Genomic DNA, 26,833 nt, shown 5'->3' on the forward strand with positions numbered 1-26,833 from the left:
TCAGGAGGGTCTGCAGAGCATCGAGTCCTACAGTTCAGGGTTCAGGATCAGGGTCAGCCACGGCCCCAGGAGCAGACACCTGGGCAGGAGGCTGCCCTCTGAGGCCTCTGGAAGGCGAGCGGCGGCCCCGCCTGGCCCACCGCACAGGGAATGATGCTCTGGGGGGAGCCCCCTGCTCTGGGGAGCCCTGAGGTGCCAGGCTGGCGGGAGGCATGGGCCGGCTGTGTGGACGCAGCCCTGTGAGTCCAGCACGCTCTGGGAGGGTGGCTGACGCTTCTCTCGCTCCATTTCAGGGCCCCGTCGGTTTTCCCGGAGATCCCGGTCCCCCCGGAGAACCCGGCCCCGCGGTAGGTGCCCGAGAGTGCCGAGCCAGGGGTCCCCACAGCCCGTGACCTGCCTCCAGGCCTGTCTTTTCCCTTCCGTCTGCTGCTGTTCTGCCTCTGCTCGGAGCATGGTGCTCAACCCCCTTCTGACAAGCACGCGGGGAAAGGCGTCTCCCCTCCGAGCGCCCTGGGTGGGCACCCCGGGTGGGTTTTGGGGTCGGGACCGGGGACCAGTGGGTCCTGGTGCCTGAACTCGGGTGTGCCCAGGGCACAGAAGAAACCTGCTTTTGGTCCCACAGGGTCAAGACGGTCCCCCTGGCGACAAAGGAGACGACGGTGAACCCGGGCAAACGGTGAGTCCACCTGGGACCTCTGGGGCCCTGACGCGGCTGCGCAGGGAGGCGTTAGGCGACGCGGCAGCGCAGGGAGGCGTCAGGCGACGCGGCCGCGCAGGGAGGCGTCAGGCCTTGCAACCTGCTCTGTTCATTTCACCCAGTTGCCTTAGAGTAGTGACCCAGCCAAGGGTCCTCGGAGGACCCTTGCGAGCTGGGGACCCTCCTCCCAGAAGGGGAAATGCACCCCCAGGCCTGACGGCGGCTCTGCACACGAAGCCCGGTGTCCGCGACACCCCCTCAGAAGCCCACCCAGCATCCTCAGGATCCCTGTTTCTGCCGGGTAGGGTTGGATGTGCTCCTCAAAAGGCTCTTCCCACGTGAGCCTGGAGCTGAGCTCACACTGGACGTGCCTCTCATCGGGTTTCCGAAACGTTGTTTCGAGCTCGGGACACCGGCTTAGGGCCCCAAAGAGATGTCTGCCCTCCTACCCCTTCCTGGCCTGTGACCCAGGGTCCACCTCTGCAGAAGGGGTGCCGGCCGGCTTGCTGGGAACCCTCCCCAGATGCAGCAGAGCCGCAGGTGGGATGGGCCCCCACACTGGTGCAGCCTGAGGGCAGGGCAGGGCAATCCGGGACCACCCCCACTCAGGGCCGATTCTGCAGAAGACGAGAGGGGCAGCTTTGGGGCTGGCCGAGGTCGGAGTGAAAGCTCTGTGTGTTCTTAGCCTCAGACCCACCCAGCCCCGCCGGGTCTCAGCTAACATCCTTGACTTAAATGCTCTGCTTTCTCCCACCCCAGGGATCACCAGGCCCTACGGGTGAGCCAGGCCCATCTGGGCCTCCAGGAAAAAGGGTACGTGAAGCTGCCGGGCGTCCTTGCACGAAACCTGCCCCTCCCCCGCCCTGCACAGACCCTGGGAACCTGGGTAGCCCCTGGGAGGAGGAAGCGGCTTCTCTTTGAAGCTCACAGCCCGCTCTGCGTGCTGCCACGGTATCCAATCTCAGAGCCGCCAGGTCGATGCGCCACTCCTTTCAGGATGAGCTGACTGAGCAGACCTTCTCTTATGGCTGTCGTGGGAGAAAAAACACACCCACGAAGCTGAAAAAGCCCCTTTCCCCCGGGTCAGACCTTTGGAAAAGTCAGAGCAAGCAAACTGAATCATCCCACAAACGGAACCATCTGTTGCTGGGGCTGCGATGACCGCGGCCGCTCTGAGTGTGCGGAAGGGGAGGCCACCGGAGTGCCCGAACCCCAGCCCAGCCCGCTGGCCTTTTCTGGGACCGGAGGCCTCGGGCCTCGTTCTGGAGGCCTGGGAGCAGCCCCACGCCCCTGCCAGGCCTGTGCCCCACCGCGCTCAGCTGCCTTCTCGGCTTCTGGGAGCCCATTCCTCACGCGTTGCCCTCTTGCTCCCTCCAGGGTCCGCCCGGCCCCGCAGGTCCCGAAGGCAGGCAGGGGGAGAAAGGAGCCAAGGTGGGTGCTTTCTAGCCCGGTTGTGGCCGTTACTGTGCATAGGCCTTCCAGGGCGTGCCGAGGGCACGGTGGCCACTTGGGGTCAGGGGGTGGAGAGGGATTGGATGCTGAACACACAGAGAGGGGCTGTGGGGTTCAGAGGGGCCGGCTCCATGCAGACCTGGGTGGAAGAGCCCATCCTCTGCAGGGGGAGACAGGCTGTGCCTCCGGCTGGGGGTCCCTGACTGGGCACTGCAGTTCATGTGCCCCACCAGCCTGGGGGAGGGGAGGCCCGTGCCGGGTACCTCAGGGCCTGGCGTTGACCTGGCCGCGCCTGGCTGCCTCTCCTGCAAAGCAGAGACGGTGACAGCACCCACTGCAGGGCAGAGCAGAGGGTGGGGTGCCCTGCGGTGAGGTTAGGGTGCAGCCTGGCACCCAGAGCCCTCATGGCCGCTCTCCCCAGGAGCTCTGGGTGGGGCCTGGGTGCCTCCTCCTGGAGTGGAGGGGCCCCAGTGTTGACTGAGACTGTGGAGCTCGTCCAGCCCAGGTCTGCTCAGGACGCGTGGCCGTGTCCACCGTGAGCTCCAAGCTGGCCATAACCGCCATGGTGGCCGTGGTGGCTGGGCGGCTAGAGCCCAGTTGACTGAGGTCTTCAGTGGGTGGAGGATGGGGGCTGAGTGGCCTCTATATAGAGGCAGGAAAGTTGGGGGCACCCCTGGGTGTTGGGGCATGCGGGGTTCTCACCAAGGCTCCTCGGGGTTTCTGGGCAGTGGTTCCGGGCTGGGGTGACCACAGCCTCAAGCATCGGGGCCCCACTCTGTCCTCCTTGCAGGGAGAAGCCGGCTTGGAAGGCCCTCCTGGGAAGACTGGCCCCATTGGCCCCCAGGGGGCCCCCGGGAAGCCGGGGCCCGACGGCCTTCGAGGGATCCCGGGCCCAGTGGTGAGTGGCCCCAGGGTTGGGGGCCTGAGGGTGGGGCGGCAGCTGCTGAGGGCGGGGCTCACGTGCAGGTTCGACTGTGTTTCAGGGTGAACAAGGTCTCCCCGGAGCCCCGGGCCCTGATGGCCCCCCAGGACCCATGGTGAGTCAGGACGTGCCCCAGGGGCCCCCGGCGGAGGTGGCGGAGGGCGGGGTTTGGGATGAGAACTCTGAGCCCCTCGCCTCCCCTGCAGGGCCCCCCAGGACTCCCCGGCCTCAAAGGAGACTCTGGACCCAAAGGAGAGAAGGTGAGTGGCCTGCAGGAGCCCGTGCGGCTGAAGCGTGGGCCCCTTGAGAGCCTGTGCCTCGGGCCTGACAAGGTCTGGCTCGTCCCTGCCGGCGTCACCTGCTCGGGGTGGCGACTCGAAGGGAACAGATCCGTGTGGCTTGGAGACCCGGCCGCTGCCCGCTGTCGGGGCCGGCCCGGGGCACATTTCCACTGTAGGAGCTTCGAGCAGGGCGGAAGGCAGCGCTGCCGCTTCTGGCTGGGCCACGCGGCCGGACGTGAGGCGTTGCCATCACAAATGCCCCTTTCATTCCCACAGGGTCACCCAGGCTTGATCGGCCTCATCGGACCTCCGGGCGAACAGGGAGAAAAGGGTGACCGCGGAGTCCCCGGCCCCCAGGGCTCCTCGGGCCCTAAGGGAGAACAGGTGCGTGGAACAGGCTGTATCCAAAGATTCGAGGCTAGTTCAAGCCGGAAGGACGTCCCCGGCCACGGGGTCAGGGCAGGAGCAGCCGCGGCGCCGGGCTCGCCCTGGCGCACAGGGCCCAGGAGCGGAACTGGAGCCCAGCCCAGGCCCTGAGCAGCCCTCACGGTCCTGCTGGCCTCCGCAGTGAAGGCCATCACCCCCACCACACTCAGAAAGGCGTCTGTCCCAGCTGAGCGTCCAGGGTCATTGGCGACGCTCAGCTGCATCCTGGCTCCCCCTTGACCCCGTATATGTGCAGCTGACCCCAGACTTCCCTGGGAACCAGCCCCCGGGAAACCACAGCCAGGAAAACAGCCTGCGAGGCTGGCCTGCCCTGCACCTGGGGGGTTCTGGCAGTGGGTTCTTTGGCCGGGGAATGGGAGGGTGTGCGTGGGGGTGTTGAGGCCTGGCAGGCCCGCCTTTCCTGTCCCCACAGCAAGGCCACAGGGCCTCACTGCAGCCTGTGAACCCCCGCTGCCCAAGCCAGGTGTGATGGCTCACACGTGCCCCTGAGCCGTGCCCACCTTGGCTGGCACCCGACCTGGGAGAGGGCAGGGTGCCTGAGGCAGAGCTGGAGGGAGGAGCCCAGGCGGGAGGCGACATCCCCTGCCTCACCCCGCCGTGTCTCCCCGTGGCACCTAGACCAGGAGAGGGGGTCAGTCAGGATGCAAGCTCCACTGTGGGGAAGCCCTTGGGAGGCTGGATGGACAGGCGGAAGAGACAGGGCCCCAGGACGCTCCCCGCCCCCGAGCGGGGCTCGTGCTCAGGGTGGACCCCCAGCTAGAGCAGAAAGCAGCCAGGGGCACTGGGCGGGGCTGGCGCACACGGGACGTTAGAGGGGTCACGCTCAGGCTCCCTGGGGGTCCTTCCAGGCCGGCCGGGCAGGGGCCCCTGGGTGCCAGGCTTCCCGGCAGGCGTTCAGGCCCCACCAGGCCCCGCAAGGAGTGAGGGCTCCGCTCACACGTGTCTGAGTCAGGGGAGGAGGCCAGTGAGAGCCGGGGGCCGAGGCTGCAGGTCAGGCTCCCCCCGATCTGAGTGATGACGACCGTGTTTCTGCTCCTTTCAGGGTATCACCGGTCCTTCCGGCCCGATTGGCCCCCCGGGTCCCCCCGGCCTGCCGGTGTGTATATGGAGGGGCACATGGGAGCGGGGTGGGAGTGGCCACAGGGAAGCTGTGGGGCCCCAGGGCGGGGTCTGGGGGCCCCCTGGGTTTCTCTGCTCATTATCTCTGATGCGAGCTCTGAGCGATGGAAACAAGGAAGTAGGTCACTGGGCCCTGATTCAGGTGCGGGGAACGGGGGCAAGCCTCTTTCTCCAGGCTTTTTAGGATATGTGGACAGTCCTCTGTGGGCGTTTTGGGGACAGTGAGGACAGCGGCCGGTCCCTCCTGGGCCTCGCCGTCTGCACAAGCAGGGCCAGCCTGGCCCGGACACAAGGACCTGGGGTCCTGGCTTCCAGGCACCAGCTTGGGGCCTCGCCCTGCAGCTGGAAGACCCAGGACACGTCCCCGGGCCTTGAATTGCTTCTCGCCCAAACCAGTCGGCCTCTGAGCGCCACCTGGGCCTGGGTCCACGTGGCCCAAGGTGGACCCAGCTTCTCTGCCACTGGCTCCGTGGCAAGCTGTCAGGAGGGGCTGGGGGCCCCACGTCAGGGCCTCCGGGGCCTCCACGCCCCTGTTGCTTCTCACTCCGGCTGCCTGAACTGCGATTTCCCTGCGGGGGAGGGTGAGGGGCTGGGCTGGGGCCCACAGGACCCCCAGCCTCCGTGTGGGTGAGCGCCCCCCCACCTGCCTCCCCGTGAAGCAGGTGCAAACTCAGACTCCTGGGAGGGGCCGCGGGCAGAGAAGGAGGGCCTAAGGGGGCCGGGGCTGTGGGGGTGTGGGTCACAGCCGGGGCCTGGGGGGAAGGGGCCGCCCCCCGCTGACGCCCTGCCTCTCTCCACAGGGGCCCCCTGGTCCAAAAGGCGCTAAGGGCTCCTCGGTAAGTGGCATCGCCCTGACCAGCCCCTGGGCCCGGAGTTGGAGGGGGTACAGGCTGTGGGCTGAGAACCTCCCGGGGTCCCCATCCCCCTTGCCTCTCCGGGCTGGTGGTTGACGCCCCTCCTCTGGGGCCGGCCTGGCCTGCGCCCGCCTCCAGCCTGAGTCACCGCAGACCATGGCTCCCTGAGCCCAAGGAAGGGCCCTGCCCCCCAGGCTCCCCCTCGGGGGTCTGGTTCTCACACCTGCGGCTGGGGGGCGCCCAGCACGTTCGATCAGCCTCTCTGCCCTCCCCACGTGCTCCTGGGGATCGTTCTCGACCTCCAGGTGGACAGGTCCCATCAGGCCTCAGTGACCATGGCTGATTCTCTTTTCTTTCTCCCCAGGGTCCCACTGGCCCGAAGGGTGAGGCAGGCCAGCCAGGACCCCCTGGCCCACCAGTGAGTAGCCCTTGAGGACTCGGGAGTTGGGGGGTCCCCTGATGCCGAGGGAATTGTGTGGTTTGATCCCAAAACATTCTTAACAATGTGTGACGTGTGGTGGGGCGGGGCCTGGCCCTGGACACAGGTCAGCCCATGGCGCCTCGCCCTTGGAAGTATGGCTGGGGAGAGATGAAGGGTGAGCACACACACACGTGTGTGTTTGTGTGCACCCACATACCTCTGTGTGAACAGGTGTGTATGCACGCATACGCATGTGTGTGTGTGCACACATGCGTGTTTTGGGCAGGGGTCAGGCAGCACTGGGCAAGGCCCTGCGGGATCATGTGGAATGTTCCAGAGACATAGAAAAGGGAAGAAGACTGTGCTGAGATGGACAGGCGCCTGCAGCTGCGGCCCTGGCTGTGGGCCCTGCCCTGCGCCACCCACCACTGCCCTCTTCCGCACCCAGGGCCCCCCAGGCGAGGTCATCCAGCCCCTGCCGATCCAGGCATCCAGGACCCGGCGGAATATTGATGCCAGCCAGCTGATGGACGACGCAGAGGGCGAGCAGTACATGGACTATGCGGATGGCATGGAGGAGATCTTCGGCTCGCTCAACTCCCTGAAGCTGGAGATCGAGCAGATGAAGCGGCCGCTGGGCACACCGCAGAACCCCGCACGCACCTGCAAAGACCTCCAGCTCTGCCACCCCGACTTCCCTGACGGTAGGGCGGCCGCAGGCCTGGGGACGCACAGAGCGGGCAGTGGCAGGGACCCATGCCTGGGTGGGCACGCGCCCCGCTCAGGTCCCCTCCCTGGGGGGATGGGGTGCAGGGGCCTCTGCCCCGTCACCTGGCGAGGCATCGCAGGAGAACGGGAAGCTGTCCTGGGAGCCAGGAAAGAGGTCGAGGCCTGGGGTCGCACGGAACAGAGTGTAGTCTAAGCTCAGTTGTTGTCAGGCAGGCCATCTGCTCTGCCCGGAGCCGGGGCTGCACATCTGTAAACGGGGGTAAAGCACGTCCCCGTCAGGCGTGCGCTCCAGCTGCAGCCGCACCCGTGTTAGGGAGCCCTCGTGCTGGAGTTTGCTGTGGCACCTGGGGAAGCACCGCTTAGACTCCGGAATTCCATACAAACGCAAACCAGTCCCGTGCTGTTGACTGTGACCCCACGTGCGTGAACTTCCGGAACCATTCCCGGAGCACCGCTGGGCTCCCAGCACCCACCGGCCCAGCGGGGAGAGCCACCCTCCTGGGTCCCCAGAGCCGGGCCCTGTGGGCCTCACCCTCCAGCTGTGCTCCTGGGGACAAGCCTGTCCCTGTGGCTCCATGGGCCCAGCAGGGACAGTGGGAGGCCCTTAGGGTCACCCAGAGGGGGCCATGCTGTGGCGTGAGGCCGGGCCGTGCCCGTGACTGCTGGGCTACCCAGTGGCAGCTGCTTCTGTACCATCCAGGGGGCAGCTCTCACAGTCTGCCTCCCTGACCCCGACCCCGACACTGACCCTGTCCCCTACCCCAACCATAATCCCGACCCTGACCCTGACCCCAACCCCGAAACAGACCCTGACCCCAGCCCTGACCCTAACCCTGACCCCGACCCTAACCCTGACTCTGACCCTGATCCCGACCCTAACCCTGACCCTGACCCCAACCCTAACCCTGACCCCGACCCTAACCCCAACCCTGACCCTGACCCCAACCCCGACCCAACCCTGACCCCAACCCTGACCTAGACCCTGACACTGGCCCCGACCCTAACCCTGACCCTGACCCTGACCCCGACCCTGACTCTAACCCCGACCCTGACCCCAACCCCGACCCGGACCTTGACCTCAGCCTGGCCCCAACCCTGACCTAGACCCTGACCCTGCCCCTGCCCCTGTGATCCAGGTGAATACTGGGTGGATCCGAACCAAGGCTGCTCCCGGGACTCCTTCAAGGTCTACTGCAACTTCACGGCAGGGGGGTCAACGTGCGTCTTCCCCGACAAGAAGTCCGAGGGGGTGAGTGCCCGCCCCCACCACCTCCTCTCCTGGTGAGGCTGGCCCCGGGCCCTGCTGTGTAATGTGTGCAGTTTCAGGAATGAAATCCAGAAGCTGAAACCAGGAAATGAAAACCAGTTCCAAAATTAAGGTTTCTCCTCCAGATCAGATCAGATCAGATCAGTCGCTCAGTCGTGTCTGACTCTGCAACCCCATGAATCACAGCACGCCAGGCCTCCCTGTCCATCACCAACTCCCGGAGTTCACTCAGACTCACGTCCATCGAGTCAGTGATGCCATCCAGCCATCTCATCCTCTGTCGTCCCCTTCTCCTCCTGCCCCCAATCCTTCCCAGCATCAGAGTCTTTTCCAATGAGTCAACTCTTCGCATGAGGTGGCCAAAGTACTGGAGTTTCAGCTTTAGCATCATTCCTTCCAAAGAAATCCCAGGGCTGATCTCCTTTAGGGTGGACTGGTTGGATCTCCTTGCAGTCCAAGGGACCCTCAAGAGTCTTCTCCAACACCACAGTTCAAAAGCATCAATTCTTCGGCGCTCAGCCTTCTTCTCAGTCCAACCCTCACATGCATACATGACCACAGGAAAAACCATAGCCTTGACTAGACGAACCTTTGTTGGCAAAGTAATATCTCTGCTTTTGAATATGCTATCTAGGTTGGTCATAACTTTCCTTCCAAGGAGTAAGCATCTTTTAATTTCATGGCTGCAGTCACCATCTGCAGTGATTTTGGAGCCCAGAAAAATAAAGTCTGACACTGTTTCCCCATCTATTTCCCATGAAGTGATGGGACCGAATGCCATGATCTTCATTTTCTGAATGTTGAGCTTTAAGCCAACTTTTTCACTCTCCACTTTCACCTTCATCAAGAGGCTTTTTAGTTCCTCTTCACTTTCTGCCATAAGGGTGGTATCATCTGCATATCTGAGGTTATTGATATTTCTCCTGGCAATCTTGATTCCAGCTTGTGTTTCTTCCAGTCCAGCATTTCTTATGATGTACTCTGCATATAAGTTAAATAAACAGGGTGACAATATACAGCCTTGACATACTCCTTTTCCTATTTGGAACCAGTCTGTTGTTCCATGTCCAGTTCTAACTGTTGCTTCCTAACCTGCATACAGATTTCTGAAGAGGCAGGTCAGGTGGTCTGGTATTCCCATCTCTTTCAGAATTTTCCACAGTTTATTGTGATCCACACAGTCAAAGGCTTTGGCATAGTCAATAAAGCAGAAATAGATGTTTTTCTGGAACTCTCTTGCTTTTTCCATGATCCAGCAGATGTTGGCAATTTGATCTCTGGTTCCTCTGCCTTTTCTAAAACCAGCTTGAACATCAGGAAGTTCATGGTTCACATATTGCTGAAGCCTGGCTTGGAGAATTTTAAGCATTACTTTACTAGCATGTGAGATGAGTGCAATTGTGCGGTAGTTTGAGCATTCTTTGGCATTGCCTTTCTTTGGGATTGGAATGAAAACTGACCTTTTCCAGTCCTGTGGCCACTGCTGAGTTTTCCAGATTTGCTGGCATATTGAGCGCAGCACTTTCACAGCATCACCTTTCAGGGTTTGAAATAGCTCAACTGGAATTCCGTCACCTCCACTAGCTTTGTTCGTAGTGATACTTTCTAAGACCCACTTGACTTCACGTTCCAGGATGTCTGGCTCTAGGTCAATGATCACACCATCGTGAAGATCTTTTTTGTACAGTTCTTCCGTGTATTCTTGCTGTGTCTTCTTAACATCTTCTGCTTCTGTTAGGTCCATACCATTTCTGTCCTTTATCGAGCCCATCTTGGCATGAAATGTTCCTTTGGTATCTCTGATTTTCTTGAGGAGATCTCTGGTCTTTCCCATTCTATTGTTTTCCTCTATTTCTTTGCATTGATCGCTGAAGAAGGCTTTCTTATCTCTTCTTGCTATTCTTTGGAACTCTGCATTCAGATGTTTATATCTTTCCTTTTCTCCTTTGCTTTTCGCTTCTCTTCTTTTCACAGCTATTTGTAAGGCCTCCTCAGACAGCCATGTTGCTTTTTTGCATTTCTTTTCCATGGGGATGGTCTTGATCCCTGTCTCCTGTACAATGTCACGAACCTCATTCCATAGCTCATCAGGCACTCTATCTATCAGATCTAGGCCCTTAAATCTATTTCTCACTTCCACTGTATAATCATAAGGGATATGATTTAGGTCATACCTGAATTGTCTAGTGGTTTTCCCCACTTTCTTCAATTTAAGACTGAATTTGGCAATAAGGAGTTCATGGTCTGAGCCACAGTCAGCTCCTGGTCTTGTTTTTGTTGACTGTATAGAGCTTCTCCATCTTTGGCTGCAAAGGATATAATCAAATCTGATTTTGGTGTTGACCATCTGGTGATGTCCGTGTATAGAGTCTTCTCTTGTGTTGTTGGAAGAGGGTGTTTGTTATGACCAGTGCATTTTCTTGGCAAAACTCTATTAGCCTTTGCCCTACTTCATTCCGTATTCCAAGGCCAAATTTGCCTGTTACTCCAGGTGTTTCTTGACTTCCTACTTTTGCATTCCAGTCCCCTATAATGAGAAGGACATCTTTTTTGGGTGTTAGTTCTAAAAGGTCTTGTAGGTCTTCATAGAACCATTCAACTTCAGCTTCTTCAGCATTACTGGTTGGGGCATAGACTTGGATTACTGTGATATTGAATGGTTTGCCTTGGAAATGAACAGAGATCATTCTGTCGTTTTTGAGATTGCATCCAAGTACTGCATTTCGGACTCTTTTGTTGACCATGATGGCTACTCCATTCCTTCTGAGGGATTCCTGCCCGCAGTAGTAGATATAATGGTCATCTGAGTTAAATTCACCCATTCCAGTCCGTTTTAATTCGCTGATTCCTAGAATGTCGACGTTCACTCTTGCCATCTCTTGTTTGACCACTTCCAATTTGCCTTGATTCATGGACCTGACATTCCAGGTTCCTATGCAATATTGCTCTTTACAGCATTGGACCTTGCTTCTATCACCAGTCACATCCACACCTGGGTATTGATTTTGCTTTGGCTCCATCCCTTCATTCTTTCTGGAGTTATTTCTCCACTGATCTCCTCCAGAAATAGACTTGAGTTTCCTTTGAGGAGAAACTGCTAGGGATGGGACGGGCTTGGCTCAGTCTCGTGTGTGGAGGGTTGAGGAGTGCCTGGCTCATGGGTATCTTCCCCCGACTACCCCCTAGCTAGGATTTCCACCACTGGTTGGTCAGATGCTTCCCAAAATGACCCTGTAGTCCTGACCTCAGACCAGCCTGAAGCCCATGAAAGGACTTTAAAGGCCAAGTAACCCAAATACATCTTGTAGAAGGTGGCATTTGCTGAAGTTCTTAGTGGCAGCTTCTAGGGTATTTGCTCCTGAGTGCGATGCATTCCTTTATAGTCTGTTTAGTGAGGTTCTGATCCATGGAGATTTTGTAAGGTGTCAACCTGAGTCACCAGTGGTCTTTTAGAGACCTTGGGTCTGTGGTGGCGTCTGTGTGTGTGGACAGGTGTAAACCAGTGTGTGTCGATGGTGTGTGGGTGGCATGTGGGTGATGGGTGGATGGTGTGTGGGTGACGTGTGGATGGCACATGGGTGGCATGTGGATGGCACATGGGTGGCATGTGGATGGCATGTGGGTGGCGTGTGGATGGTGTGTGGGTGGCATGTGGATGGCACATGGGTGGCGTGTGGATGGCGTGTGGGTGGCGTGTGGATGGTGTGTGGGTGGCATGTGGATGGCACGTGGGTGGCGTGTGGATGGCACATGGGTGGCGTGTGGATGGCACGTGGGTGGCGTGTGGATGGCATGTGGGTGGCGTGTGGATGGCATGTGGGTGGCGTGTGGATAGCATGTGGGTGGCGTGTGGATGGTGTGTGGGTGGCTTGTGGATAGCATATGAGTGGCGTGTGGGTGGCACGAGGGTGGCATGTGGGTGGCATGTAGGTGGTGTGTTGATAGTGTGTGAGTGGCACGTGGGCGGCATGTGGATGGCATGTGGGTGGTGTGTGGGTGGCGTGTGGATGGTGTGTGGATGGCATGTGGGTGATGGGTGGATGGTGTGTGGTTGACGTGTGGGTGGCATGTGCGTGATGTACGGGTGACAGATGGATGGCAGTGGATGGTGTGTGGGTGATGTGGGTGGCACGTGGGTGGTGTGTGGATGGCACGTGTATGGCATGAGTGACGTGTGGATGGTGTGTGAGTGGCGTGTGGATGACATGTAGGTGGCATGTGGATGGCGTGTGGATGACGTGCGGGTGGCATGTGGATGGCATGTGGGTGGCACGTGGATGGCATGTGGGTGGCATGTGGATGGCGTGTGGGTGGCGTGTGGGTGGCATGTGGATGTCATGTGGATGGCATGCAGGGACAGGCGTGTGTCTCTGGCATATGTCGCCTTCTCTCAAGCACGCATTGGAAGCCGGGCTCTCTTTGGCCCAGGGCAGCTGAGGAAGGAGGGTGAGGGCTCTAGCTGGGAAGACGGTGCAGTCTTGGGCCATGGTGCCCTCTGCACCTCCTGGACACTCTCCTCCATGATGTCACACCCCTACGGCTCCCCGTCCCTGCCGCAAACTGAAGGCGGCCAGTTCCTGGAGCTGCGCAGGTCCAGGGTCACCCCCGGCAGGAGTCGGGCACCCATGTCCTCGACTTTCCAGCGGCCTCAATGCCCAGAGCCGCTTCCCTCGAGGGGAGCCGCCGCGGTGCCCGTCCCTGAGGTTCACGATCCCCACGGGGAGCGCCGGTGCACCCGGGGGCCACAGGAGCAGGCCCTGCGCTGACAGGCACAGCAGGGACCCTGGCTCATGCTCGCTCTCCCCCGACCTGGGATTTTAAATCCTGGGGAAACGCAGTCCTGAAAGCAAGATCCCTGTGGGTCACGAGGAAACCCAGCCCCCGGCCCTGCCTCTGACGGAGGCCCCAGGGGAAATTCAGGTGGAAAAAAGCTGTTCCACTTCCCTGTGTTGCTGTCTGTCCTCTGCAGACGGCCTCACTCCCGGGGAGCCAGGGGAACCCCCGGGAGCCTTCCCGGGTGGTGGAGCCGGGCGGACGCTGGGCTTGGGGCACTGAGTGAGCCCCGCGGCTCCTTGCTCTTCCTCTGCTCGTGTGCTGACCTCCACGGGCCCACAGGCTGGGAGCCTCGGGCAGGTGGAAACGTTGTGCCCAGTCGCCCGGGCTGCAGGGCCCCCTTGGCAGCGGGAGAGGTCTGAGTGAGGCCTGCCCCTGCCTGCAGCCCCGCTCCTGCTCTGGGAGGACGCGGCCCTCATGCTAGCCAAGCGCAGCACCGAGAGCAGAGACTCAGAACTGGGGGCAGAGCCTGCAGGACGGGAGGCGGGCTGGACACGCTGGCCCACCCCTGGGGCGACTGCTCGGGCTCCCCTGCGCGAGCCCAGTGCAGGAGAAGAGCCGGGGATGGGGCCCAGGACCCGCGGCACAGGCAGGGGACCAGAGGGACAGCTGGGAACAGGCTGGACTCACAGGCAATCTCCCCGGAGAGGATGACCACCGCCCGCTCGGCACACACACCACATGTGCCACCAAAGTGCACGTCACAGGCGGGAAACGCATGTGTACCTCACCCCTGGCTGGACCCTGGGAGGGTCTCCTGCCCACTCTGTTCCCAGGGAGAGGCCTTGGAGATGAAGCTGCGCTCCTAGATCGCCCCTAGGTGGGGGGGTCAGATGAGAGGATGCCCTTGGGGTGCCCTCAGCGCGTCAGCAGTAACTGGCCCTATTGTCTTTCCTGTCCTCCCCGGGTGAGATGCAGGAGCAGCCGTGCGCCCACCCCTTCATTCATTCATCCGCTCCAGGGGCGTGTCTCTGCAGTCGCCAAGCACAAGGCTCTGTACTTGGTGCTGGACACATGGAAGCGATCAGATGCAAACTCTGATCCTGCCCGTGGAGCCGGTGCTGACCCCTGGAAAGCGCCAGGGCCAGTCCGCACAGTGGTCACAGGCCTGTCCTGGGGGGCGCCGGAAGGGCCGGCCGGCCGTCGCAGCTGCTCCGCTCGGCGGGGAGACGGCGCACCTGTGTCTCTCGAGGAGGCAGAAGTAACGCTCTCGTTCTCTCTGTTTCTCTCCCTCCCCTGCCTCCCCCCCTCGATGTTTAGGCCAGAATCACTTCTTGGCCCAAAGAAAACCCGGGTTCCTGGTTCAGTGAATTCAAGCGTGGCAAACTGGTAAGACGGCCTCTGCCGAGCGTGCGGTGTGGTTTAAACCCGCCCGTTTCGTATCTTGCAGAGTAAAATGGCCCGCTGGCCCAAAGAGCAGCCCTCCACCTGGTACAGTCAGTACAAGCGAGGGTCGCTGGTAAGTGGCCCCGGGGCTGCCTGCTTGCGGCTCGGCCGGGCGCGGCTGTGCATGGGACGGACCCCCAGCGCCTCACCTGCTCTCGCCCTTTGGCCAAACTGCTCCGCCACCATGACCGCCAGGCTCAGGCTGGCCCCTCCTGCCACGCCGACGGGGGTCCACTCTAGCCGAGGGCAGCTGGACAGCTGTCTGATCAGGTGGAGGGCGTGAGGCTGGCTTTCAGAGCCCCCGGCTGGGTCTGCCAGGAACCGAGACCACAGACCCCAGGAGTGGAGGGTGTATTTAGCTCAGTCCTAGCGGGCAGCTCGGATGGAGTGAGCCCCGGCCTGTTAGGCCGTCCGGCCCCTCCAGGGCTCATGTCCCGGGCCCGCCCTTGCTGCGGCCGGGGCCGAGGGGCCGCGGGCTCCTCCGCTGTGTCCCACACAGTCGTGCTGGTCCCTGTGCTGACTTCTGGGGACCCAGTCTTAAGCGGTCTATCTGGAGGTGCAGGCAGCTGGCGTCCCTCGAAAGGACTGGACCTCGTGGGTCTCCAGGGGTCGAGAGACTGGGGCCCGTTGCGCCCGATCCCCTGGGGCTGTGGTTGCTTCCGCCCGGGAGGGCGTTTTCCCCTCCAGAATGTTCTGGGCCTTTGACTCGGGCCCATTTCTGGAGCCCAGCACAGAGTTCTGTGCCCCTTCCCGATGAGCTCAAGGCCCAGGTTCCAGACGCGGCCACACTGCAGGTGCCACCAGAGCCCCTCGCTTCCTGCGTCCCCTCCTCTGCCAGGGTCCGCCTGGCCGCCCTGGAAGGACATACTTGTCTCTCAGAAGCAGCTCTCGGGTCCAGGGTGTGGGCCTGACCTGACCCTCCGCCCTCAGTTGGCTCCCCAGGGGCCCAGGGCTGCTCTCCCCCGGGACTCAGAGCAGGGCCTTCCACCAGTCCACCCTGGGGACCCTGATCCAGACCCCGAGGTGCTACGTGCTCACTGTTAACAGCTCACGCCCCGTGTCCTCGAGCCCCGGTCACCGAAGCTCTTTCTAGACACAAAGTTTGCACTCGCCTTGCCTTGTCGTGGGCTTCCTCTGTCTCTGGGCAGACACCCAGGCACCCTCTCCCCCTCCTTCCTGCTGGCTCTCCTCCCCGTGCCGCCTTGGGGCTGTCCTCAGGACAGAGCCTCTGGCATGCAGAAGGACCTGAAGTGGGTACCCCTTGGGAAGGCAGTGCCCAGGGCACTTGAGCCCGGCGGATGCTGGTGGGTGGGCGCAGGACTGAGGAGGAGGAGGGCCGGGGCCAGGCCCCTTCTGCAGCCGTGCTGGTGGGCTTCTCCAGCCAGGGGCCCTCACCCCCATGCCCACCGCCTCATTCCGTAGACGAGGGCGCAGAGCACTCGCTCTCAGCTGCCGGCCCGAGCCCACCTCCTCCTTACGTCCTGCTTCGCGGACAGTTGACCAAGGCCGGAGGTGAGGGACGGTTCCGGGGATGGCCACGCGTCTCCTCCACGTTCCGGCCGCATCGTTTCTAGCTGCCTGTGACCATCACAGTGGGCATCACAGGGCATAGACGCGGTTCCCCCCCAAAAACACAGGCGCTTTTCCCAGCCGGCTGCCCTGGGCGTCACCAACGGGACGCTGCACGGCCCCTTTCCCCAGGAGGGGAGGGCTCACCCAGGGCTCTGAGATGCCAGCGTAGGGCTCGGGGTGGGCAGAGCCCGGGCCTCACCTCTGCCCGGCTCCGGAGCTTCAGGTCCTTCTGTGTGCAGCACTGCCCCCGCCTCTGTGCGCATGCCTCCTGCCTCCAGTCAGTCACCTTCCCTCCAGGAGGAACGCCGACAGCCCAGACCGCGGTTGGTATCCCCTCTCTCTCCTCAAGGTCCAGCTGGAGGTCGGTGGCCGGCGGCCACGTGGGGAGCTGGCTGGCCGCTCTGCGCTCTCCCCGCCCGGGTGGGGAGGAGCAGGAGGCCGGGCCTGGCTCGCCGCCATCAGCCATCCTCACACAGAGATCTCTAAATACAAGGACAGTAGTGACTTCAAGTGCCCCTCGTGTGATCAGCACGGGTGTTTGGGGCCCTTCCCGTGGATTTCCACAGAGTAGACCGTCTGTAATCCTTTCTGGCTCTTCTTGGTTCCTGAGGATTTACACTCAGCTCTAACCCTCTTATTGAACAGAATGGCCAGGGCGTGTGTCAGAGCTGGTCACAGGCGTCCCCGACCGGGGGCAGGCATCCCGGGCACCAAGCTGCCTCTGTGTGCTTGGGGGCAGCCAGTGCGCTTGCCTGGCTGAGCCAGGCGCCGGGGTCTGAGCCAGAGCAACGGTGGAGCAGCTGTGTGTCAGGAGGACCTGGGGTGTCAGGCCCTGATGTTAGCCCGCCCCTGTCGGATGGGGACCCAGGACGGGCCGAGCTCGCTCTGCTGGATCCGAGAGGAGGGCCTTTAGGGGAGGAGAGACCTGCCTCATCCCAGGGATTTGGGAACCCCCGACCCTGCTGGGCACAGCAGCTCACAGAGCCGCTATTGAGAAGGTGCAGAAGCTGATCTGTCCCTCAGGGCACCCGGCACCGGCCCACTGAGCTCCCAGCCCGTGACGCCAAGGAGTCACTTGGGAACCAGCCTGCCCTCTCTCCTGGGTGTCTCGCCCCGACTTCAGGCTGCCCGCTCACGTGGGCAAGGCTGACCCCTTGACCCCTAGGCCTCCACACTGGCTGTGCTCTCCCCTGGGTCCACGCCCGGGGAGGGGTCAGCAGAGGCCTTCCCCCTGTGCTCAGAGAAGTGCCCAGTCCCTCCAGGCCTCTGGCTCTTGGCCATATGGCCCGTGACCCTCTCACAGGCTGGCCCTCCCGTCTGCTGGCCAAGCACCACGTATCTCACGCCCAACCGGCCCGTCCCTCTCCAAGGCCTCCTGCCCTTTCTGTGTCCAGTTCTCACAGCCCCGGTCAGGTCTTTGTACATCATGGCGACCAGCCAGTGGTCAGCATCATCTAGTGAGCACCTTCCTTATGCTGCCTCAGGGCACAGAGACAGGATGTGCACGCCAAGCTCCTGTGCTCAGGGCACTCTCGGTCCAAGGAGGGCCAGAGACCAGGCCCCAGGGACCCCAACACAGCAGTCCAGTGCTGGTATGGAGGGCCCTACAGCCATTAGGAGAGACGGACACTGAGCCAGGCCACGCTGGGCGAGGACATCTAACCCAGGCAGGCTTCCTGGAAGAGGAAGCATATGAGTCAGGCCCCGGAGGCTGAGTAGGGACCAGCCAGGCAAGAAGGAGTGGGTGGGTTACTTGGGTCCTTGAAGGAAACAAGGTGGGGTTCACTGTGTTCCAGGGAACCCCCCAGAGAGCCAGTGAGTGCTGGCCTGGGGGCCCAGGTGTGTGGCTCCTTTCCAGGTGGGGCCCTTGGCATGGCCCACACTCCAGAGGAGACAGCTCAGGGCTGAAGCTCCCAAGCCCGCCCATATGGACGAGGGGCCTTGGGTGGCCATGTGTCCCCACCCCACTGAGCCCCCGTCCTGTCGCCCTGCAGCTCTCCTATGTGGACGCCGAGGGCAACCCCGTGGGCGTCGTCCAGATGACCTTCCTGCGGCTGCTCAGCGCCTCTGCCCACCAGAACATCACCTACAACTGCTACCAGTCGGTGGCCTGGCAGGACGCCGCCACGGGCAGCTATGACAAGGCCATGCGCTTCCTGGGCTCCAACGACGAGGAGATGTCATATGACAACAGCCCCTACATCCGCGCCCTGGTGGACGGCTGCGCCGTGAGTGTCTGCGCTCAGGCGGGGTGGGGCGGGGCAGGGCCGGACACGTCTCATATGGTGCGGTCATTTGCTTGACATGAGTTTCCTGGGCACCTGCCATGTGATGGGCACTGGGTGCAGTGAGGGCTGGCCATGGCTAGTGGACGTGGAATTCCATAGCCCACAGCCAGACCTTCCTGAGGTGCTGGGGTTGGAGAGTCCGAGCCCGGGTCCCTGAAGCCTGGGATGCCGTGAAGGGCTCTTGATCCGATTTGGAAGTTGAGACACCTCCACTTTTGGGGACTGGCCGGAGCTGAGGCTGAGCCCCTGAGAACTTGGCCATCCTGGGAGATGTCTGCAGACAGCAGGCAGTGGAACTGCCCACTCGTGACATCCCCAGCCCACACTGGGTCCGCTCCCTGGACCCCGTGCCGCCCTCTAGGAAGGATGCTCTGCTCAGGCCCGAGAGGCCGCCCAGGGCTGGGCTGCCTTCACTCCCTGGACCTGTGCTTGCCCCCCTGCACCCCTACGTGTGCCCCCCAGAGTGAGGGTCAGCCCCTAGAACTGAGCTGGGTCCTTCTGTCCTGGGATCCTGAGAGACGTTTAGCGCAGCCGTGCACGGGGCCCAGTCCTGGTAAAACCCTCAGATGGGCCTCCCGTGTGGCCTGTCCGAGGCTGGAGGTCGGGGGGGGGTCACCAGAAATCACCATCCTGCTGGTCTATACTGCCACCTCTGACGTCTGACCCCTGACCTCTCACCACCTGCTTCCAGAGACCCTGCCCGAGGTCCCTGCCCGGCCTGGCTCCCTTGGGGGACTTGGCTAGTGTAGGCTCTGCCCTGCTGGGTGTCCAGGGCCCGCTGCATGGTGCCGGCCTCTGTGGACACCCTCCTCTGGAAGGCGCCAGCCTCCCATCTTATGGTCAGGAAGCCCTTCCCTCCATCCTAGGACCCAGTCCCAGTTGGGGCCCTTCCCATGGATTTCCACATGGAGTAAACCATCTGCATCCATTCTGGTTCTTCTTGGTTCTGGAGGTTTTTACACTTGGCTCCAACCCTCTTGTTGAACAGAGCGGCCAGGGCATGTGTCAGAGCTGGTCACAAGCGTCCCCAGCGGGGGGCAGGCATCCCGGGCACAAAGCTGCCTCTGCGTGCTTGCGAGCAGCCACTGCTCCTGCCTTTGCATTCGCGTCCCATGCTGTCGGGGATGTGGGATCTGAGGGTTCTCCCTAAGGTCCGTCAAGGTAGACTGGCCACCTGGCCAGCCTGGGGCGTCTGGGATGAGCCCAGCGGGCCGGCAGGAAGGCAGGTGCTGACCCATTGCTAAGAGCAGGACTCAGGTGGAACCAGGCTCACATCTTGCCTCCTCCCCTGGCTGCTCTGCTGGGACTGGCCTGGGCCATTCGGCTGTGGGAGCTCCAGTCCTTCTTCCCAAAAAAGGACCTAGTTACAACCCCCAGGGTTCGCTGGGGATTAGAGGTGAGTGTGTGCAGGGCAGGCATGGGGCCAGGGTGCCCCGCAGGGCAGCCGCCCCCACCCAGATGCCCTGGCCCCTGGCCTTGGTGTGGGTCGGTCCTTTGGACCTCACCGTGGCCTGTGCAGAGCGGGTCCCTCCCTGAGGTCAAGGGATGCAGGATACCCCGGGAAAAAGGACCCAAAGCTCCGGAAGCCCTGGTCGTCCAGCATCGCTCACGTTCCTGACACAAACCCCAGGCTGCTTCCAGAGGTCATGAGGCACCAACTAAAATCCTGTCTGGTGTCTGCCTCCTACAAAGGAAGACAAGAACAGCACTGTTTCACAGGGCTGCTCCGGGAGGAATGTGCCGGAGGAGCGCTGAGCCACGCTCAGCCGCCGTGAGCCCAGAATCATCGCCCTTCCTATTTTGGGGCAGCTCGGGCTCCCGAGCGTGAGACAGTCAGGTGGAGGAGGAGGAGAAATGAGGACTTGGGGAGGAGGGTCAGCCCTGGGGCAGAGCCTGCAGTGGGGCTGAGCTCCCCGGCTCCCCTGGCAGAAAGGGAAGCACTCTGGTTGGCCCATACGCGTCACCTGGTAAAGGGCGGAGACTGGTTTTCCAGAAGAGGGGCCATTCCCTGAAAGGATGCTGGGAAAATGTGTCTGGGGTGAAGGGGCAGGTGGCATTGCCACGCACCCCTCTGGGGACAAGAGTGCCTGGCAGGGGGCCACCATGCTTCAGGATGGACAGTCACAGGTTCCGAGTCACAGAGAAGGTCAGAAGGAGCTCCTCATCTCCGCCCACCGAAGCCAGCCCTGCCGCCCAGGCACCCCGACCCCGAGGCCCACGTGAGATCCAGGCCCTGAGCTGCTCCTTGAGAGAAACACAGATGCAGTCGGCTGCTTTGACTCCAGGAACCCTGGAGATCATTGCTATGCTCCATGCCGGTCCTCCGGGCACCTCAGGCACAGAAGCAAGACTTGGCATCATGGAAATATCTGCATTCGGCCCTTGATGTTTTTACTCCTGGAAAGAGTCTGTCTTTGAGAAGGTGGAGAGGTCGTGTCTAAAGAGAGTAACCCAGCTGATGGGGAAAACGGGCTCAGCGGGCAGGCAGGAGAGGGGACGTGGGGAGGCCCGGGCCGGGTGGAGCACGGAGCTGGGGCGCCAGGCGCTTCTGGAGGACGGCCTGCAGCGGCCGTGCTCTGCTGACCCCGCGCCACGCCACCACCCGCCGGAAGTGCAGCCACGACTTGAAAGGTCACACCCCTCACAGGCACTTGTGCCGGAGGCTCGAGGAACGCAGGCTGGGGGCAGAGAGACCTGCATCCCTGGAGGCCCGCTTGGTCCACACTGTAGTGAGGACCGAAGACACTGGGATTTGGACTCTGGTGTGGTGCAGCTGCGCAGCCTGGTGGGGGGGCCACTGAGTGCAGAGGCTCGAATCACTGGGCAGGAGGCCCCAGGAGCTCCGCCACATAAATCCCGCGGTCTATGCAGCTCCGCACACCCCGGGGGGCCTTTGCCAGCCCGTGATGGTTATTTATGCCTCAGGAGTGACGGGGTGATGGAGCCCAGTGCTCACGGAGGCCCCTCTGAGCGCTCTGATAACTGCAGCCCTGGGGCCCCATCCATCCGGGAGGAAGCATCTGCCAGCTCGGCACACGCTGCCGTCCCTGGTGGGAGGAGGAGGCGGGCACTGGCACCGCCAAGGCCTCTTTGTGGAGGAGAGGCAAGCCGGGCTGCCCGGCTCCCCGTGACAGCAGAGGCCCATCGGAGGCCAGGGCAGCCATCTACTCGAGCCCCTGCTGGGTGGTGGTCGGACCAGGGCCAGAGCTGGGGTAGAGGGATGGGTGGACTCTGAACCATCCTCGCTGGACCAGCCAAGGGAGGGTGAAGAGGCGAGGGTGGCATCCCCCCTGGGGGCCCTGAGTCCAACCCCGCTGCCCGCCAGTCCCTCCCAGCACCCACAGGGCTGCAGTGGTCCTTAGCCCCTTCCCTGGCAGTGGAGGGCTGGTATTCCCCCCAGGCCGGGCCGCGGCCGGTTTGCTGGGAGCCCACGGCATCTGTGCCCTTGAGCTCCTGGCCGCTGGACAGGTCCTTCAGATAGTGTTACTCAGACGATGACCGTGACCCACGCGTGTCAGAGTTGCCCGAGATACACCTAAACCACGCAGATGCCGCATCCCGCTCTCTATCCCGCTCTCGGCCTCCTGAATTCTGTCCCCGGGACGGGCTGAAGCCAGCGGTACTAACAAGCTCACAGGAGGACGCAGCTTGACTCTGAAGTGTTGATCCTGGCGTTCAAGCAGTCCCAGCCTGGCCCGCTGAGGGTGCTCCCTTCCTGTGAAGGCAGGGCCAAGGGGAGGCGAGTCTGCAGGTTGTGGAGATTCTGAAGGAAACTCAGAGCAGGTCGCTCCCAGGCTCAGTCCAAACGCACCTTCATGGAGGCTGGGCCGGGAACTCTGTTCCATGAGGCTCTGCCCATCCTCTCCACGTCTTTGGAGCACAGCTACCCGTCCTCCAGTGGAGGAAAATGAGCTGCAGCAAGTACGGTAGTCATCCATTGCTAGTAACAAGTTACCCTCCAGATTTAGCACCTAAAACAGCGGATATTAGTCACCCGATTTGGTTTCGGAGGTTGACGAATGTGGGGTAGCTTAGCGGGCTGGCTCTGGCCCGGCATCTGTCCTGGTCTATTTGAGCTGCTGGTCAGTTCACTGCTGACCAGAGGCTTGTCAACAGCACACAGTCATCCTTGCGGTGCTGGAGGCTCATGTCCGGGCTGGTAGGGGCCCTCCCCCGGGCTGCAGATGGCCGCCCCATCTCCCCTTGTTCTCACACAGGGTTAAGAGCTAGCATTCCAGCTGCTTCTTAAAAGGGCACGAATCCCATTCATGAGGCCCCATCCCAGTGACCTAATGACCTCCCAACACAGTCACCCAGGGGGTAAGGCTTCCCCATCGGGTCTGGGGCCGCACACAGTCAGTCCCTGAAGGTGCCTGAGGTTGCTGAGCGACTGACATGTGAAGCTCCCTCCTGAGGCTGTCCTCACCAGGCAGGTTTCCCCCGAGGAGCGATCCACCGGGAAATCAGGGACCAGGGCCATACTGAAGCCTGCCACCCAGACAGTGGAGGCCACCTCCTAGCAGCTGGACTCACTGACCACCTTGCCAGGGCCACATGGGGCTCCGGGGGCTTTTTGTGGTCACCCAGGTGATGGTTATGGTCTCCCTGAGAGGGTCGTGCCCACGCCATCCTGCTGGAGGGGGTCAAGGCCCCAGGAGGTGCTGCCTTCTCCCTGGACTAGTCACGCGTTGTGGGGGATTGGGTGGTGGAGGGACAGCCTCCCTGGGACCGGATCCATCGAGGCCACACCTGGTCTCAGGCGAGGCAGAGAAGACCACTGGTCCAGAACAGGCCGGCAGGTGGCGTCTGCGATGATCCCAGACCCTCACAAGATGAGGGGAGCTGCCGGGGGCGGGACCAGTGCATCCCTGACGGGTGTCCTGGTGCTCAGGGTTGGGTGTGGGAGGCTCCCATGTATTCTGGGGGACATGGCCGGTGGGGGAGGGGAGCCAACCCTCCTGGGGCAGTTCTGTACCCCTGGGGGTTCACTCTCCCACTCGGAAGGTGGGGCTCACGTCCACCAGGGTGGTGCTGGGCGGTAACTCAGATGCTCACGGGAGTGAGGCAGTGGTTGGAGCTGAGGAGGGCTGACTCATCCTGGCTGGGCTGCCCTGGGGCAGATACCTGCGGCTCAATGGGGGGGCTCCCAGCTGGTGGGGATGGAAGCGTGGGTCCCGACGGGCTGGGGACCCTCAGCATAGCCTCCCTACACTGCGTCCTGCTCCCAAGTGTTGGGGCTGGATGGATGTCCTGGCTTGAGCTGCCTACTCCCACAGCGGTCATCCTGCTGGGGGTGGGTTTCAGAGCTAGGGAGGGTGTGGCGGACGTGGAACCCCCTTGCTGACCCATCCCTCTCCCCTCCGCCCCACGCCCCGCAGACGAAGAAGGGGTATCAGAAGACGGTTCTGGAGATCGACACACCCAAGGTGGAGCAGGTGCCCATCGTCGACATCATGTTCAACGACTTCGGTGAAGCGTCACAGAAATTTGGATTTGAAGTGGGGCCGGCTTGCTTCCTGGGCTAGGAGCCGCGAGCCCGGCCCCAAGAGCAACCTTGTGACCTCAGCGCGCCGCCTGCGGGCGTCCGGACAGTGAGGGCCCCTTGCCCTTCCCACGGCGCCGGGCTGCCCCGCACGAGAGCAAAGGGAAAGAGCCGCGTCCGCGCCCCCACCCCGGAGCCGAATCACATGACCTAGACGCCCCGCAGCCGCCTGCTTCCGGCAGCCCTGTCCCAGCCACGCCGCATTCCCTGGGAAGGGAGCGGGGCCCCCCCACCGAGCCCGTGGATGGTCTTCACGGAGAAGGGTAGGGCTGCCGTATTTGGAGATCAAGCCTTTTTAAAAAAAAAAAAAAATTCAACTTGAAGATGCGTATTGTCCCCTGACCTTCAAACCTTGTTCTGAGGCCAGCCTTGTAAAGGTCACCCCACCCTCCAGAGCCTCCGTTTTTAACAAGATCCATTCACAGGCCAAATGCCATCCTGTGTGTGCCTTTGCGATGGATTAAAGGTGCTTCTGTTTCTGTGAGTTTTAAGTAAATATTTGTATTGTATTGTCATGCATGTTCAGTGTCCCTGACTTTCAATCATGCCTGTGAACCCCGCTGCAGTCCCACTGGGAGAGTTGGAAAAACGGCCGGGGCGTGTGTGCCGGGAGGCAGTCCACACCCCCGCCCTCTCCAGGACGTGTGATGAATTGGGAACTTGCCAAAGGCAGAGAGCGTTCACCGTACCATTCACAAAGCAGGTGGCTGTGCCCCTTTCAGATAGGCCTTTGATTCGCTCTGGATTTTTTTTTTAAACGGGGAGAAAAAGGAAAAAGGATTTTACACTCTGTCTTCTCCACATGCACTTAGATGAAAACGCAGGCTTAAATTAATTTTAATTGCTTCCTTTTTCCATGTTTCTTCCTGCAGAGCCTGATGGGAGAATGTCCAGGGCAGGGAAACCGCATTTTCTGTCGATGATAATTCAGTGAAAATTGGTGCTTATGTTTACACTCCTCTTGTGGTGCTACGTGTTAAGATCTCCTTAAGGTGGCCCTGGGGCTGCCTGCTGGGCCTCGTTCCCCATCCCCATCTCTCTCCCTCCTGGCTCTCGCCGCCACCATCTAGATTTTTGCCACCTGCCCTCCCGTGGCCCTGCCCTCCTCCCAGACAGCAGCGATGCCGCTCCAGGCGGGGTACCACTCTTAGGCTGTGCGTCTGTGATCCGAAGACACACACACACAATATGCGGACGCCTCCCACAGTGTAACGATGGCAGATTGTATTCAGTTGCCGAATGTTTGTGGTGCTAATTTCTGCATTGTTTTTGTTTTTTTTTTTTTTTGCAAGAACTGAATTGAGGCAGCACTTGGCCTTCAGCGGGGCTGCCCTCCGTGTGGCCTCGGCAGACAGACAAATGTGCAATGAACTCTGAGTCCCGCCGGGGCCGCCAGCTGTGCCTCATCCCCACGAAAGCAATTTGGATTTCCGTCTGCGAATGTGCTGGGCGTGGGTCTCGGGTGCTCGGGCGCTCGGGCCAGCCAGGCTCCATCCAGTACCGGTCCTCCTCACCGTGCGAGGGCGAGGACTTGCTGGGCTGGCAGGAAAGGTGATTCCTTTACTGTGAAAAGCTGCCCTTGTGCAATGCCCTTTCCTGCCAGGATGGGAGAAGCGAGACGGGCCCTGGGGCCCTGTGCAGCCCCCTCAGGAGGAGTTGTGGGTCCCGGCCTTGGTGCTGTTCTCCGCCCACCCTGCCCCATCGGACCGCGGTTCCAGCTTAGGAAACCACAGCAGAGCAACCCAGGAGTCGCCCCCCACCACCACCACGAGGATTTCCCGAATCCCCTGGAAATTGAGTCTTGCTCTTGCCAAAGAAAAGTCTGGCTTTGAGATTCTTCCGAACCCAGGATGCCAGCGTCTGCCAATGACCCTGTCCTTCATCTCTTGGATAGAAAAGCCATATCGGATCGTTGCCACGGGGCGCCCTGTGGGTGTTGTCTAGGTCATGTGATTCCATTTCGATTTCTCATCCCACCAAGTTCTCCTCTCATTCTGTCAATCTCTTCTCCATTGGTCCCTTCAAAGCTGTTGTAATTTGTACTGAGTCAAAACGTGTCCCATTCTCCCCAGACCACTTAGCTATGATATATTGCAATAAAATTACTTCTTATATTTGCAGAAATTCTTTTGGTGTAATTTTATTTTTTTCCCCTCATCTATATAATTGGACAGATGTTGATTGAAGAGAAAAGGAAAATGGTCAAAAGAAAACCTATGGTAAATATTCTAGGACATCAGGCCCTTTCAAATAGAATGTCAAGCGACATATTGTACATTTCCCGAAAACCCAATAGACGTGTTCATACGTTTCCACTGTAATGCCCAGGAAAGAGTATTTTAAAATATTTTAAACCTGTGTAACAGAGGAATAATTGTAATAGTTTTTCAATAAATCAAGATGACTGTTTCCACCGTAAACAGATGTGATCGGCTGTCTTCTTAAGTGTGACCAGGGCCTTCCCCTGCATTAAATCGCTGTGTGACCCCAATCTCAGGACAGTGGAAACTCTCAACACCCTGGCCGTGGTCACAGAAAATGGAAGGAAGGCATGGGCCGGACCATCTGCCAAGGGAGCTCTTTCTCAGAAGAAGTGGCAGGGGGCATTGTGAAGACAGAGCTGTGCCCTGAGAGCCCTTGGGCTGTGGCCAGACCTCAGCCCTCCCGCCTCGTAGGGGAGTTTCCACAATCCTTGGTCCTTCAGGCCTTGGCTGCCCTGCAGGGGTGCCAGGTCCCCAGGCTCGCGCTTCTGCTGTCCAGCTAAACAGAGAAGGACGCTACTGCCTGGCCCCCGGGCTCGTGACAGCCGATGACGCTGAGAGGAAGTGGCGAGTGGCTCCTGCAGTCTTGGTGGTTCCCTCTTACATCTCGGCAGCCGTGTTCCTGGAGTGACTGTGTCTCCAGCGAGCATGTTCCAGGAGGGAGTCCCCAGCCAGACCGCCAGGAGCTTGCAGCGTGAGCGAGAAACGTGCAGCTGTTGGTCTCAGCCGTGGATGTCGGGGAGTGTGGTTACTGTCAAAGCC

The 26,833-nt window shown here is 61.0% G+C and overlaps 1 protein-coding gene across 3 annotated transcripts in view; it reads left to right on the forward strand.

Annotated features, from left to right (window-relative positions):
• Positions 1 to 25,934, forward strand: part of COL5A1 (collagen type V alpha 1 chain) — a 148,421-nt gene extending 122,487 nt beyond the window's left edge. For 2 of the 3 annotated variants that reach the window (XM_061434160.1, XM_061434162.1), the window contains exons 51-66: positions 294 to 347; positions 623 to 676; positions 1,457 to 1,510; positions 2,075 to 2,128; positions 2,940 to 3,047; positions 3,133 to 3,186; positions 3,278 to 3,331; positions 3,629 to 3,736; positions 4,842 to 4,895; positions 5,719 to 5,754; positions 6,137 to 6,190; positions 6,642 to 6,897; positions 8,059 to 8,171; positions 14,283 to 14,351; positions 17,975 to 18,208; positions 23,647 to 25,934. In XM_061434160.1, the coding sequence (XP_061290144.1) occupies positions 294 to 347; positions 623 to 676; positions 1,457 to 1,510; positions 2,075 to 2,128; positions 2,940 to 3,047; positions 3,133 to 3,186; positions 3,278 to 3,331; positions 3,629 to 3,736; positions 4,842 to 4,895; positions 5,719 to 5,754; positions 6,137 to 6,190; positions 6,642 to 6,897; positions 8,059 to 8,171; positions 14,283 to 14,351; positions 17,975 to 18,208; positions 23,647 to 23,793 (1,503 nt within the window). In that variant the 3' untranslated portion in view covers positions 23,794 to 25,934. Of the gene's footprint in view, positions 1 to 293; positions 348 to 622; positions 677 to 1,456; positions 1,511 to 2,074; positions 2,129 to 2,939; positions 3,048 to 3,132; positions 3,187 to 3,277; positions 3,332 to 3,628; positions 3,737 to 4,841; positions 4,896 to 5,718; positions 5,755 to 6,136; positions 6,191 to 6,641; positions 6,898 to 8,058; positions 8,172 to 14,282; positions 14,352 to 14,412; positions 14,482 to 17,974; positions 18,209 to 23,646 lie in introns of all 3 variants that reach the window. The other variant, XM_061434161.1, reaches the window with a different exon arrangement.
• The last annotated feature ends 899 nt before the right edge of the window (positions 25,935 to 26,833 follow it).

Source organism: Bos javanicus, chromosome 11 (genome assembly GCF_032452875.1).
Source record: "Bos javanicus breed banteng chromosome 11, ARS-OSU_banteng_1.0, whole genome shotgun sequence".
In the NCBI taxonomy this organism is placed as follows: Eukaryota; Metazoa; Chordata; class Mammalia; order Artiodactyla; family Bovidae; genus Bos; species Bos javanicus.